Source organism: Hemiscyllium ocellatum, chromosome 11 (genome assembly GCF_020745735.1).
Source record: "Hemiscyllium ocellatum isolate sHemOce1 chromosome 11, sHemOce1.pat.X.cur, whole genome shotgun sequence".
In the NCBI taxonomy this organism is placed as follows: Eukaryota; Metazoa; Chordata; class Chondrichthyes; order Orectolobiformes; family Hemiscylliidae; genus Hemiscyllium; species Hemiscyllium ocellatum.
In genome coordinates this window covers 26,707,979-26,722,018 of record NC_083411.1, presented here as the reverse complement: position 1 = coordinate 26,722,018, position 14,040 = coordinate 26,707,979, and the positions used below count along the sequence as shown (strand labels likewise).

Below are 14,040 nucleotides of genomic sequence, written 5' to 3'. Positions count from 1 at the left end.
CAACAGGGAAATTATATTTTTAATTCATTCGAAGGATCTGGTTGATGCTGACTGGGACATTAATTGCTGGCCCCGTTCTCCCCTTAAGGCGGTGGTGTGCCATCTTTTTGATCCGCTGCAGTCCATTTAGTGTAGGTACACCCACAAAGTTATTAGGGAAGGAGTTCCAGAATTTTGACCCAGCAACAAATACAATTCAAAGTCAGGATGGTGAAGAACCTGCAGCAAGAATTTAATTCTTACTTTGAATTACTGTAGTGCATCTTGTAGATGATACACAATGTTGCTATGGAGTGTCAGTAGTGGAAGGGGTGGATGTTTGTGGATGTGATGCCAATCAAGTGGGCTGTTCTGTCCTGGGTGGTGTCAAGCTTCTTGATGTTATTGGTTCTATACCCATCCAGGAAAGTGGGGAGTACACAGGTCACACTCCTGACCTGTGTCCTGTAGATGATGGACAGGGTTTGGGCAGTGAGGAAATGAGGTACTCACCATAGGATTCCAATTCTCTGACCTGTTTATAGCCACTATGTTAGTCTGGCAAGTTCAGTTCTGTTTCTGGTCAATGGTAACCCCCAGGATGTTGACAGCTGGGGACAGTGATGGTTATTCCATTGAATGTTAAAAGAGTTAGATTCTCTTTTGATGGGGATGCAACTTGTGTGGCATGAATATTATTTGCCACCTATCAGCACACACCTGGATATTATCCACATATTTCTGCATTTGGACATGCACTGTTTCACTGTCCACAGAGTTGCAAATGATGCTGAACATTGTGTGATGATTAGTAAACATCCACTTCTGACGTTATGATGGAGGGAGGGTCATTGATGAAGCACCTGGTTGGGCCTTGGATACTACCCTGAGGAACTCCTGCAGAGATGTTCTGGGGCTGAGATGACTGACCTCCAACAACAATAACATTTTCCTTTGTACCAGGTATGACTCCAGTCCGGAGAATTTGCCCCCAGTACACACTGATTCCTGTTTTGCTAGGGTTCCTTGATGCCACACTGAGTCAAAAGCAGCCTTGACATCAAGGGCTGTCATTTTTGGTCTCACCTCTCAGATTCAGCTCCTTTGTCTATGTTGGAACCAAGGCTGTAATGATGTCAAGAGCTGAGTGGCCCTGCTGGAATATAAACTGGGTGTCACTGAGCAAATTAATGCTGAGCAGACTGCTGATGACCCCTTTCATCACTTTACTGATGATTGAGAGCAGACTGATGGGGCAGTAACTGGCTAGATTGGATTTCTTTACATTGTGAGAGGAGGAGAAACCTGGACAATTTTCCACATTGTTAGATAGGTGCCAGTGTTGTATTTGTACCTGAGCAGTTTGGTGGGGGTTTTGGCAAATTCTGGAGCACAACGGCGTCTATTGTGTTCAACATTTACATTCAAATGCAATACACTAAATTGCACTTACCTCCCGGCACACTGCTGCTATCTGGCCTTCATCCATACAGGTCTCTGTGACTACATCTGTCAAGGAGCCTCCAGCCAGATATTCCATTACTACCCAGAGCTCATCCCCTACAAGGTAACTGACATTAAAAAAAAGTGATCACTCAGAAACTTGTTTAAAGAATGATTATGAGCAAATCGAAAGTGGCCCAACATTACATGCAAAGCAGATGAAAACACCAAGATCTGATGTTTGTGGATGTGAATGAAAGGACAGTTTATGAGCAGACAATGTGCAGTCCAAGACAGTCAGAATCACTCCCTGAATCAGACATGAGCTCCTGTTCTTAATGTGTGAACAATTCAAGCACAATGCCCAGGAGCGTTTTGGCTAATAGCCCCTCTCCCCAGTATTTGTTAAGTTTGATAACAATAAGTATGATAATAACATTAGGAATAATAATGAGCAATATGATGCTGAAAATGGTAATCACAGCCTCGCCTCCCAGTGACTGATGCGAGAGCACCTTTCAGGAATATTTGTGGATCAGTGAGAGTCAGGTATGGGGAACTCATGTGGCGAACTTTACATGGACTGGGATTGGGCTGATTCTTTTCCAAACCAGCGCCTGGTTGGAAATGTGGTCAGTGCCTCACTGGCCCCAGGAACATCAGAATGCTTTATTAGCTGTTGATGGGATTACAAGGGCTCCCAAGGAGGAACATGCATAACAGAACTTCAATGTGAGGCTGGAGATTTTGACAGGAAGGATTGGGGCACTAATGGGGAGTTTGTGTTTTAGAGGTCATGGGGAGGTGCAGCGTGTTAGTTCTGTCCTGAGGAACAGTGCCCATAATGGACATAGGAGATTCCTCAATAGAGGATATCCCCTTAAATCCAGCTTTTATTCTCAACTATTAAAGCTGTGAGCTGGCCTCCTTCCTTCCAGCCACCCATTGTATTAGGGCAGAGGACGTTCTAAAGTATTTGGCAACTTAATAGCCATGAATGGGGTGAGAGGGCTGCTTGATGCCTTCACCCACTACCCAAGGTAATACATTGGAAGAGTCTGAGGAAGTGCAGAAAGACAGTAGGCTGGTTACCCACTTTGTTTTGACTGCTCCCCTATTCCCAATACAGTTGTGGCTGTGGTGGTGAGGGAAGGGCAGTCGTAAGACTCCCTCATCTTTCAAAGCTTTCTAAAATAAATAGTTAAACCACAGATTGGCTGGGACTTTTCACTGGAAAGTAGGAAGCTGAGAGGCAAACATATAGAAGTTTATAAATTAATGTGGGGAATAGATAGAATTAGTGGTAGTTGTCTTTCCCCTAGAATGGGGGATTTCAAGACCAAGGGGCACTTTTTAAGGTGAGGAGAGGAGAGAGATTAAAAAAAACACGAGGGGCAAATTTTTTATTAGTGTGTGGAATAAACTTCCAGGGGAAGTGGTGGATGTGGGTTCTTCACAATGTTTAAAAAACATTTTGCTAAGTTCAAGAAGAGGAAAGGTTTGGAGGGATATGGGCAAGGGGCAGGCACGTGGGACCAGTTTAGTTGGTAACATGCCAACATGGACTGGTTGGACCGAAGCGTCTGTTTCCGTGCTGTATACTCTATGACTCTATTTACCATTAACAATCTTCCATAGCTATTGAATACTTGTTCAAGTGAATGTCATGTAGCATTTATATCTGAAGCTTTCAGTTCCACACCTGTAGGTATCTACATCATATTTTGCCTGGAGCTGACCAATATTTTAAACACACAGTTTGGTGTTTATTATGAGCTCTTTCATCTCTGTTTAGTCATGATTTGGAGGTACCAGTGTTGGACTGGGGTGGACAAAGTTTAAAATCACACAACATCTGGTTATAGTCCAACAGGGTTATTTGGAAGCACTTGCTTTCGGAGCGCTGTTCCTTCATCAGGTACCTCTGTGTAAATGCAGACATCTTATTAAGGTGCTTAACCTTGCCCTTGGTTCAATCATACCTTCATGTAGTGACAGGAATAAGTACATCCTTCATTGACTTTTGTTGTTAATTTTAGACACACATGCCACTTTGTAGTCTCATTGGAGTCTAATTCCCTCCTGCCACCTTCCAGGTGCCTCTGAGCATTTCACCATTAGATTCAGAACTAATTCACCATTCCTTCCCAATGCTGTACTTAAAATGTGGGGGGGGGGGGGGCTCAGTGGTTAGAACTGCTGACTCATAGCACCAGGGACCTGGTTCAATTCTAGCTTTGGAAGACTGTCTGTGTGGAGTTTGCACATTTTTCCCATGTCTGCGTGAGTTTCCTCCGGGTGCTCCAGTTACCTCTCACAATCCAAACAATGTGCAGGTTAAAGTGAATAGCCATGCTAAATTGCCCATAATGTTATGTGCATTAGTTGAGAAGATGTTGCTGGAAAAGCACAGCAGGTCTGGCAGCATCCGAGGAGCAGGAGAATCGGCATTTCAAGCCAGAGCCCTTCATCAGGAACTCCTGAAGGGCTCCGGCCTGAAACGTCGATTTTCTTGTTCCTCGAATATTGCTTGACCTACTGTACTTTTCCAGCAACACATTCTTAACTCTGATCTTCAGCATCTGCAGACCTCACTGTCTCCCTGTTAGATGCATTAGTCAGGGATAAATGTAGAGAAATAAGTCTGGGTGGGTTACTCTTCAGAGGGTCAGTGTGGACTTGTTGGGCTGCAGGGCCTGTTTTCATGCTGTAGGGAATCTAATCTAATCTAAAATCCTGGGACTCCCTCCCTAACAATACTGTGGCTGTACCTTTGTCATATGAACTGCAATTACTCAAGAAAGCAACTCAAAACCACCTGTTCAAGGGAATCTCAGGATAGGCAACAAATACTGGTCTCATCTGTGATGTTCATGTCCCATGAAAGCAAATGATTCTTGAATTAATGAAAGAGTTCCAACAAGACGAGACAGGGTAAACACAGGAAGGATATTCCCAGTGTGTCCAGAACCAAGGGTAACAGTTTAAAGGGAAATGGAGAAGAACATTTAGAACTGAGATTAGGAGACATTTCTTCACCAGAGTGTTGATTCAGTAGAATTTGCTACCACAGAAAGCTGCTGAGAGTAAAACATTGAATGTTTCAAAGAGGAGTTAAATATAGTTCGTAGGGCTAAAAGAATGAGCGGGTATGGGGACAAACTGAGAATATGGTACTGATGATACAGGGTGATCTGCCATGAGCATATTAAATGGTGGAGTAGACTTGAAAGGCCAAAAGGCTCACTTTTATTTTCTATGTATGTTTCAAGAAAAAGTACTCAGGGCTATTGCAGAGGATTGACAAGGCTCCAGGTATTAAAATTTAATTTGGACATTTCTACAAGAAAAATCATGGGAGTATAATTTTCTTTAAAAACTCTGGACTGCAATGAGAAAGAATTATTTTTACAGAAAGGGATTTGCTGTAATTTAATGCCTATTGTGAACTCGATTTTTGTGGCTGAGTTCCTGCAATGTGCAGAGGGTTAGGAGCCGACAAGCTGTTCTCTCCAGCAAAAGCTGCATGTGCTCTGCAGTAAAAACTCAGTTTAAACCTGAGAAAAAACCTATTACTTCTTCGCAGCAGTTGCTGTGAGCTGTGGCTTTTAAATGGATAAATCATAGACATTTTACAAATGAACACTGCGCATCTTACAAACTAAGAGGTCTGGTCAGCTGAAGAAGACTCATCTCAACATTAGAATCAGGAAGGAAAGACCACTCAACTGACTTCTGCTTCTTTTTCTCTCTCAGTGTGTGTGTGTGTGTGTGTGTGTGTGTGTGTGTGTGTGTGTGTGTGTGTGTGTGTGTGTGTGTGTGTGTGTGTGTGTGTGTGTTGTATCTCCGTTTGCTTGTAGCTATAGGCTAATTACTTGTAATAAATATAATAATCCTTTTCAGTGCAGAAACCTGGTCCATGCTTTCTAGCCACTTTGAGCTGATAGTCAAGTGAACTGGGGTGATGTGTGTACTTGTATTTTTAAAAAAAACTTTAACAGAAAGAGTGGACCTCGATTTATGGCTACCCCAGAAGGTCACAAGTCTTTGAATACCTCCACATTTTACTACACTACTGGAAATGGGCTGGGGAAAGAAGGAGGAGGAGGCGTCAAGAGGGTTCCAGGTGTGGGAGCTTATTTGTTGAAACCTCCATAATTACATCCAAGCAGAATGTGGAACCTCACTTCTTAAGACTCACCTGTCTAAATAGTTCACAATGTTGGCATTCTTATTTTCCCTCATGACAAGGATTTCATTTATAATCAGCTCCTTCTTGGGTTGTTGCTGTAGGTTCATCTGCTTGATTGCCACCTGTAATCAGATTTGGTTGAGGTCAGCAGTTAACAAGATGGTGCTCTGATAGTATGTTTAGTTAAAAACCAAAACAGACCACTTTCAGTCATGGACCCTTTGGTGTGGTAGATTCAGAAGGTCCCAGGTTTAAATTTCTGCTTTGATTGGAGTTAGATGTGCAAGTCTGATGGGCTTTCCCATGGATGGACTTTCTAGTTTTGATTGCAATCCAGCGTTTTCTGCTTCGATGTACATGTATGTGGGCTATCAGGTGAGAAGGAGATGGAGTTTGATTTGGCTCAAGGTCAAATAGTCTACCTGTAAAGCTGGCCTACAAGGTATGTATGCTTTTCTTTCAAAAGAAATCCAATTGATTCACAAATGATGCTGTTCAGTGCAAGTACAATTGTAAGAAAAGCAATGTCAAAGCCTGATGAAGGGCTTTTGCCCGAAACTTCAATTTTCCTGTTCCTCGGATGCTGCCTGACCTGCTGTGCTTTTCCAGCACCACTCTAAGCTTGACTCTAATCTCCAGAATCTGCAGTATCTATGTTTGCCTAATGTCAAAGCCTGTGCTGTCTGCTATTGCTTCGTATTGTTATCTGCCTGAATTGGCCATGATTCGAACAATGCATGTGGAACAAGTGATATGGAAGGAATTGGCAGCAAGTCAATGAAGAAAGTAAATTCTATATTTGAAATTTTCCCTCCCTCTCTCTTCACCAATTTCTTCCATTGTCTACAATATGCCCATACATTCAGAGGGCAAACAGTAAAACGCACGCATACCGCTCCTTCAATAAATCAGGTATACCACAACACTCAAACAGTGATATCAATAATAAAATAAAGCTATCCCTCCTCCAATGTTTAACAATTCTCATCAAGATAAAAGCCCCAGGGATAAAATGTCTCTGCTCTTCTTTGTCAAATGGTAGATGTGCTGAACTGGAAATCAATTTAAATGCAATACAGTCAGACGGCTGTCAGCTTCAGAGTTCAAAATGTCAAACAAATGCCATGAATTTGGAAAGGACAGAGTTCCTCAGAGAAATGTATGCAGAATGTTCTGGCAATTGATTAGAACCAGCCTACAAATGTGAGTCAGCAAAAAGGAGGTGATAGAACTGCAAAATGTTTCTCATATAACAAAGGTCAAGGGAGGTTATCAGTCAGCCTCACTGATATTCAATATTTATTCTAGATTGCAAGTGCTAGGCCAATTTCTAAAAATTTAGAGACTATCCAAATGTTAGTCCGATTTGGATTCCATCAAAGAAAATGACAGTGCACAATAATCACACCTCTAATCGATTGTGACTAGACATGTGATAATTTAAGCAAAACATTTGCTTCCATGTTTGATGACTGTAGGGAGCTACAAGGCACATCTTATAAAAGACAGTGGCAATTAAAATAAAAACTGAAAGAATTACTGATGTTGTAAATCAGAATTGAGGAAGGGTCACTAGACCCGAAACATAACTCTGATTTCTGTCGACAGGCGCTGCCAGACCTGCTGACCTTTGTCAGCTATGAAATTTTTTGTTGCAATTAAAATAAAACTGTCACTCCTGCTTTGTAATTTACAGAGTATACTTTGAGTGCTTCTTTCTGAAGGTCTAACAAGATTTTAGGAATAAGTTACACACAGGGGTCAGAATTTTCTATTCCCCCCATGGCACATTTTGATGCCCCAGAGAGTGGGCACTCTTTTGGTCAGGTCTGTGCCTACTGGGGAACCATGTTGAATGCCCATCTCTGCCCAAATCATTCCAGGGGTGGCGAGGTTCGCAGATGGGGACCTTGCCCAAATGCTAATTGGTTTTTAAAATGGACTTTCAATGCCTATTTAAGGGCTTCATCAGGTTGCTGCTAGTTATCAACCAGCAGGTGGCAGGGAGCTGACTTCTGGGTAGTGCAATAACAAAACCTTCTATGGAAGTAAGTACCACACACTGCAGCTACTCCTCTGTCTGGTTGGTCAGCAAACCCAGCAGCACCAGAGACTGGTAGAGGATGCTGGTACTGCATCCAGTTTCAGGTAAAGGCCTCAATGGCTCCTGGCCTAAAGGTCTCTGTTTAAAAAAAAACAGGCTGGACAGTATTGGTAAAGCCCACTCAACACTCAGTACAAGTCTGCTCCAGTTTAAACATATTCTGTTCTAAACTTGGAAGAAAAGAGATTTAGGAGGACAAGGCACAGGATCTTTGATTCAGAGGTGAGGGCTTTGGGCAGGGTGCATGTGGCCACAATAAAGGAGGCGGAGTGGATGGGGGGGGGGGGGGGGTGAAAGGACTTGTGGGAGGGGGTCTGTGTGGGGAGGAAGGAAGTAGTGTAGTATCTGGTGGAGGGAAGAGGCCTTGATGCACTATTTCAGCATCTAAAATGATGGAATCCCATAGGAGTTAGCAAGTTTTGAGAAGATTTGTAGCTCAGGTTAACGTTCTGAAAGTAAGTTTGCTCGCTGAGCTGAAATGTTCCTTTTCAGACGTTTGTCACCATACTAGGTAAGCTCATCAACAAGCCTCCAGAGAAGCTCCAGGGGAGGCTCACTGATGATGTTATCTACTATGGTGATGAAATGTTTGAAAATGAACCTTCCAGCTCAGCAAGCAAACTTACATCCATGATGGGACTCTGTTTCCTTCCTGCACTTTTAAAAGCTGGTAAACAAAAACAAGCTGCCCACTCCCACCCACCTGCCCACACACCTTCTTTGACCCCTCCCCCTTCCCCATCTCACCATCCTACCAGTTTTGTGCTGTTGTCAAGATAATATGGGGTCAATTGAGCTTTTCATAATTTCAATTGAGCCTTATTGATTCACACCTGGTGGGTGGGCTGCTGATTTTGGCACGTACCTACCTTCCATATTAAATGGTTAACCTGGGAGTGGCTGGGAAATGGTCGTTTGGACAACCTCCCTTTTTTAATGAAAGCCCCCACCATTGAAAACTGTAATTTCCAGCAGGGGGGTACTCTCATTTATATCTGTCCTCTGATTGATACATTGCCAGCTACTGACAACTCAGTAGTGCTATCTGTAATGGAGAGCTCCTGGCCTGGTTGATCAGCAGGTTCTGGGGGCAGGATTTTCACCTCCAGAAAAATCAAAATGGAGACCACTAATATGATATGATCGACCTTCTCCAATATGAGGCCCTCAGCTACTGTCCAGCCTGCAGCCAAGACCTGTATTTCCCAGATTAAATGCTGCCCTGCATGTTTTATAAGGTTTTCAAATGGAAAAAGGAAACCATAAAATACATCTATGATATACAAGAGGCAGTGGTACAATAAGAGATACATCTTACACATAGGTTATGGTGTGTTTGCGAATATCATATGCTGTGTCACTTTGAGAGGTAGCAAAACTCTGATTCAATAAACAGCATTCCAGAGAGTGTATTACACTCCAGAGTTGCCAAAAAACAACAATATTGAAACTTGTAAGAACAAAGACTTACCTCTTGCCCAGTGGCAATGTCTATTGCAGTGTATACAGTGCCTGATGCTCTAAAGAAATGAAGCAAAATAGGAACTATTAGCACACTCAATGTCAAACATTTCTGATATTTTCATAGACATTACTCAGTGAAGAATAGAGCTGCATTTCAAGTTCTCCACCAGAAGTCTACAACTAGCTCCAACGTAGACAAGAACAAAGTGTAATACAAAGCACAAGTCTTTGCTTGGGCCAGAATGTTGTATTCATCTTGAACCTGACAGATTCTGTTGCATTGCTAGGGCAGTTCCTGAGAGACATCAGGCTACATTTTATACAGTATTGTTCAGAAGAATCTACACCGAGGAGGGTTTTTGTTTAAAATCATGGGAAAAATTGAAAGAACACACCGGTCATTTCTACCTTTCTTAAAGGTTAGACTTAAATATGGAATATAATTTTGCATAAATTTGCATATAATCATGAGTTGATTTTCTGAAACACAAAGCTGAGCACTATTCCAAACTGCTGGAAAGTTTCCTGTTCAGGATGGGTTGAATTTTCATTGAACTTCACATAATCAAGCCCAGAGTCCATCTTTTTACATGGCTACGAAGAGAATAATCCAATTTTCTAAACGTTTAATCAATTGTTATCTCAACCTTCTGCTTGTTTTCATCAGTATAATTGACTCCATCTTTTATCAATAGCATTTAAAAAGGTATTACCACAACTAATTGCATTTTTCCTTTTTTTTTCCATTCACCCTCCTGAGTTTAGTCAGGATGTGAAAGCTCAGTCAATTTCACCAAGAAGTGTAGGGCAGAAGAGTGAGATGTCTTGCCTCCTCAGAGACACAAAGGTGGGGTCAGAGTGAGAGCCAATTGGAACAACTGAAATAAATTTATTGGAGTTCTGTGCCTGGAGGATCATCAACTCGGTGAAGGACGCTCTCTGGGTGGTCCAAAACCTGTTATCTTCCAGCCGAAGGAGTTGACCCCAACTGAGTGTTGCAGACTGGCACATTCCAAGGTGCAGAACTACGCATTGAGGGACGCGCTGAAGCTTGGGGCAGCTGCCGCCAAGGCGCGGTGGGGAAAGACCACCGTGTAACATCTGCCTGCCTAAAGAAGAACAGGGGGCCCATGCAGTCATTTGGGCTCTGCTGACACCTCAGCTAAATATACGGGCATATGAGTGGGAAATGCACAGACCTGTATGTTAAACGGATTTAATTTCTGATCTGTGTATGTAAATGTTGACATATGTATGGCATAACCAAATGTACAGACCAAGTTATTTTATGATTATTTTACGAATAAAGTATATTTTTGAAATAAAAAAATAAATTTATTGGAGTTAAGGTACTAATTATAGATTATTAAAAAAAGGTGTAGGCATATCTCTAACAAGGCAGCGAAACTAAATAAATTAAGAAAGTGTTGGAGAAGTGCTAAATGAATATTTTTCATCTGTTTTCACTCAGGAAAAGGAGAATATTGTAGAGGAGAAGACTGAGATATGGGCTATTAGACTAGAAAGGATTGAGGTTGGTAAGGAGGAGGTGTTTCTAGAAGGTGTGAAAGTAGATAACTCCCCTGGGCTAGATGGGATTTATCCAAGGATTCTCTGGGAAGCTGGGGAGGAAATGGTGGAGCCTTTGGCCTTGATCTTTGGGTCATCATTGTCTACAGGTTTACGACCAGAGGACTGGAGGATTGCAAATGTTGTGCCCTTGTTCAAGAAGGGCAGTAGAGATGACCCAGCTAAATCATAGACCAGTGAGCCTTATGTCTCTTGTAGGAAAAGTTTTGGAAAGGACTAAGCGATAGGATTTATAATCATCTCGTAAGCAACATTTTGATTGGACATGGTTTCGTCAAGGGCAGGTCATGTCTCACAAACCTCATTGAGTTTTTTGAGAAGGTGACCAAGCATGTGGATGAGGGTTGGGCAGTTGACGTGGTGTACATGGACTCCAATAAAGCCTTTGATAAGGTTCCACATGGCAAGCTTTCGGAGAAAATGCGGAGGCATGGGATAGAGGGTGATTTAGCAGTTTGGATTAGAAACTGGCTTTCTGTAAGGCAGCAGCGAGTGGTGGTTGATGGAAAATATTCAACCTGGAGTCCGGCTACAAGTGGTGTGACATAAGGATCTGTTTTGGGTCCACTGCTGTTAGTCATTTTTCTAAATGACTTGGATGCAGGCATAGCTGGGTGGGTTAGTAAGTTTTCAGGTGACACTAAAGTCGGTGGAGTAGTGGAGAGTGTGGAAGAATGTTGCAGGTTGCAGGGGGACTTGGATAAACTGCAGAATTGGGCTGAGAGGTGGTAAATGGAGTTCAATGCAGAGAAATGTGAGGTGATTCACTTTGGGGAGCAAACAGGAAGGCAGAATGTTGGGTCAATGGAAAGATTCTTGGCAGTATAGATGTGCAGAGGGATCTTGGTGTCCATGTTTATAGTTCCCTGAAAGTTGCCAACCAGGTTGATAGCGCTGTTAAGAAGGCATAGAGTGCGTTTGGTTTTATTGGGAGTGTGATGGAGTTCTGGAGCTGTAATATCATGCTGTAACTGTACAAAATGCGAGTGCGGCCTCACTTGGAATATTGTGTATAGTTTTGGTCGCCCCATTACAAGAAGGATGTGAAAGTATTAGAAAAGGTGCAGAGGAGATTTCCAGGATGTTGCCTGGTCTTGAGGGAAGGTCTAATGAGGGAAGGCCGAGGGACTTGGGCCTGTTCTCATCAGGGAAAAGAAGGCCAAGGGGGGGATTTAATAGAGACATACAAGATGATCAGAGGATGAGATAGGGTGGACAGTGAGAGTCTGTTAGTAAAAAATGAGGTCTGCAGATGCTGGAGATCACAGCTGCAAATGTGTTGCTGGTCAAAGCACAGCAGGCCAGGCAGCATCTCAGGAATAGAGAATTCGACGTTTCGAGCATAAGCCCTGATGCTCGAAACGTCCTGATGAAGGGCTTATGCTCGAAACGTCGAATTCTCTATTCCTGAGATGCTGCCTGGCCTGCTGTGCTTTGACCAGCAACACATTTGCAGTGAGAGTCTGTTTCCTAGGATGACGACATTGGCTTGTACAAGGGGGCATCCCTGCAAATTGAGGAGTGATAGTTTTAAGACATATCAGAGGCAGGTTCTTTACTCAGAGAGTGGGGTAAGGGTGTGGAATGCCCTGCCTGCCAATGTAGTTAACTCAGCCAAGTTAGGGGCATTTAAACATTCCTTGGATAAGCATATGGATGATAATGGGATAGTGGGGGGTGGGCTTAAATTAGTTCACAGGGTGGGCCGAAGGGTCTGTTCTGTGCCGTATTGTTCTATGTTTATACGAAAGAGCAAGAGCTCATTGGAGGCCACAGCTTAGCTCTAAATACTGTTTATTTAGAAACAGAACTGTCAGAAATAGCTTACTAAACCAATGCTAGTGTTACAAACCTCTAACTAAACTTGTGTCCACTACAAGTTGCACACTAACTTTACTGACCAGGATCAAGTTAAATGACAACCGAAGCTGGGATCCATGGCAATAAGACCCCTCAATGTATGTACTGGATGATGTTATTGCATGTGTCACTATTTTTAACCTCCCCTACATATCACAAGATGACATTAACAAATAAAACACTCCAGTAAATCTCAGTCGATTCTGTACTGTTCCTTGCACCATGAAATGTAACAAAATACACAACTACCATGTTTACCAATATCAATAGGCTCACTGTAAAAGTTAAATAAACCGAAACAGGACAAATTGCTTTTAGAAGCTGCATGTACATATAATGAACTGATACACTTACAAATTTCCTCATTGACTGGACAGAGGGAGATAATCCCCCATCTTTCATTCTTCCACAATTCTTTATGTCAGGAATTAGCCCATGGACCTGCCAATAAAATCCCCCATTTTCAATAAGGAGCAGTTTCCACTGCAATAACATTGTCATTTTAGCTCATCCTTCTGTTCAGTGTTTCTGAACAAAACCCTTTCCAACATTTCTGACACGAGTAACTCTAGGAAGCGCTGCATGACCTGTATTGTCTCATATTAATCTCGTATGTCAGAACACATAATCCTTAGCTGAATGGCGTTCCAAATAATTGACATGAAATAACACACCAGCCAGCTTTGCCTCCGAGTTAACAACTTGAGAGCTGAATACAAATGAAAGCAACATTCTTTCGAGGGAAAATAGATAAAGATTCTGAATTGTTATCAGTGAGCTTTGTTAGCCTTTAACTTCTAACAGAACAAGAAACAAATGTCGATATTATGACAGGATGACTCAGTGATGTTACATAATAACAGCCAATTTTAAAGAATTGTCTACAAAAAATGCTGGAAATGCACAGCAGATCTGGCAACACTGGTGTGGAAAGAGTTACAATTTCAGGTGGAGGATCGTTCAAAGATCAGTTCTATGAAAACCATGAACCTGAAATGTTAATTTTCTGTCTTTATATACCATTTTGATTCCATATATATGTAGTAGGTTATCACTGAATGGAGTGAAGCTATTTGACCTGCAAACCTTCAGTCTCCTTTTTGGTAGGCAGACATAATTTCTGATACTTTTCCATCCGCTGGCACAATTAGAGCTCCATTGATGTTTGTGAAAGTACATAGACAGAAACTCTGCCGTTTTGTTTCAAACATCCATTGTGATCCCCAGGTGTATGCCATCATTCCCCACTGATTTTTCTACTTATAAGTCTGAGTAATATGTTTAGTAACACTTTGTTTTTGAGTGATAACCCCTGCTATACAGAGGTCTATAATCCCTGATTTTGTCCCTTCTTGGTTGAAGGCAGAAAACAGCAAAGATCACGTGTACTGCAATCAATTGGTTCCCT

The 14,040-nt window shown here is 42.2% G+C and overlaps 1 protein-coding gene across 4 annotated transcripts in view; it reads right to left on the bottom strand.

Annotated features, from left to right (window-relative positions):
* Window positions 1-14,040, bottom strand: part of LOC132820398 (serine/threonine-protein kinase PAK 3) — a 239,263-nt gene that overhangs the window by 24,003 nt on the left and 201,220 nt on the right. For all 4 annotated transcript variants that reach the window (XM_060832488.1, XM_060832489.1, XM_060832487.1 and 1 more), the window contains 3 exons: window positions 9,190-9,238; window positions 5,624-5,736; window positions 1,433-1,550 (listed from right to left, as the gene is read on the bottom strand). In XM_060832488.1, coding sequence (XP_060688471.1) covers window positions 1,433-1,550; window positions 5,624-5,736; window positions 9,190-9,238 — 280 coding nt within the window. The remainder of the gene's footprint in view (window positions 1-1,432; window positions 1,551-5,623; window positions 5,737-9,189; window positions 9,239-14,040) is intronic.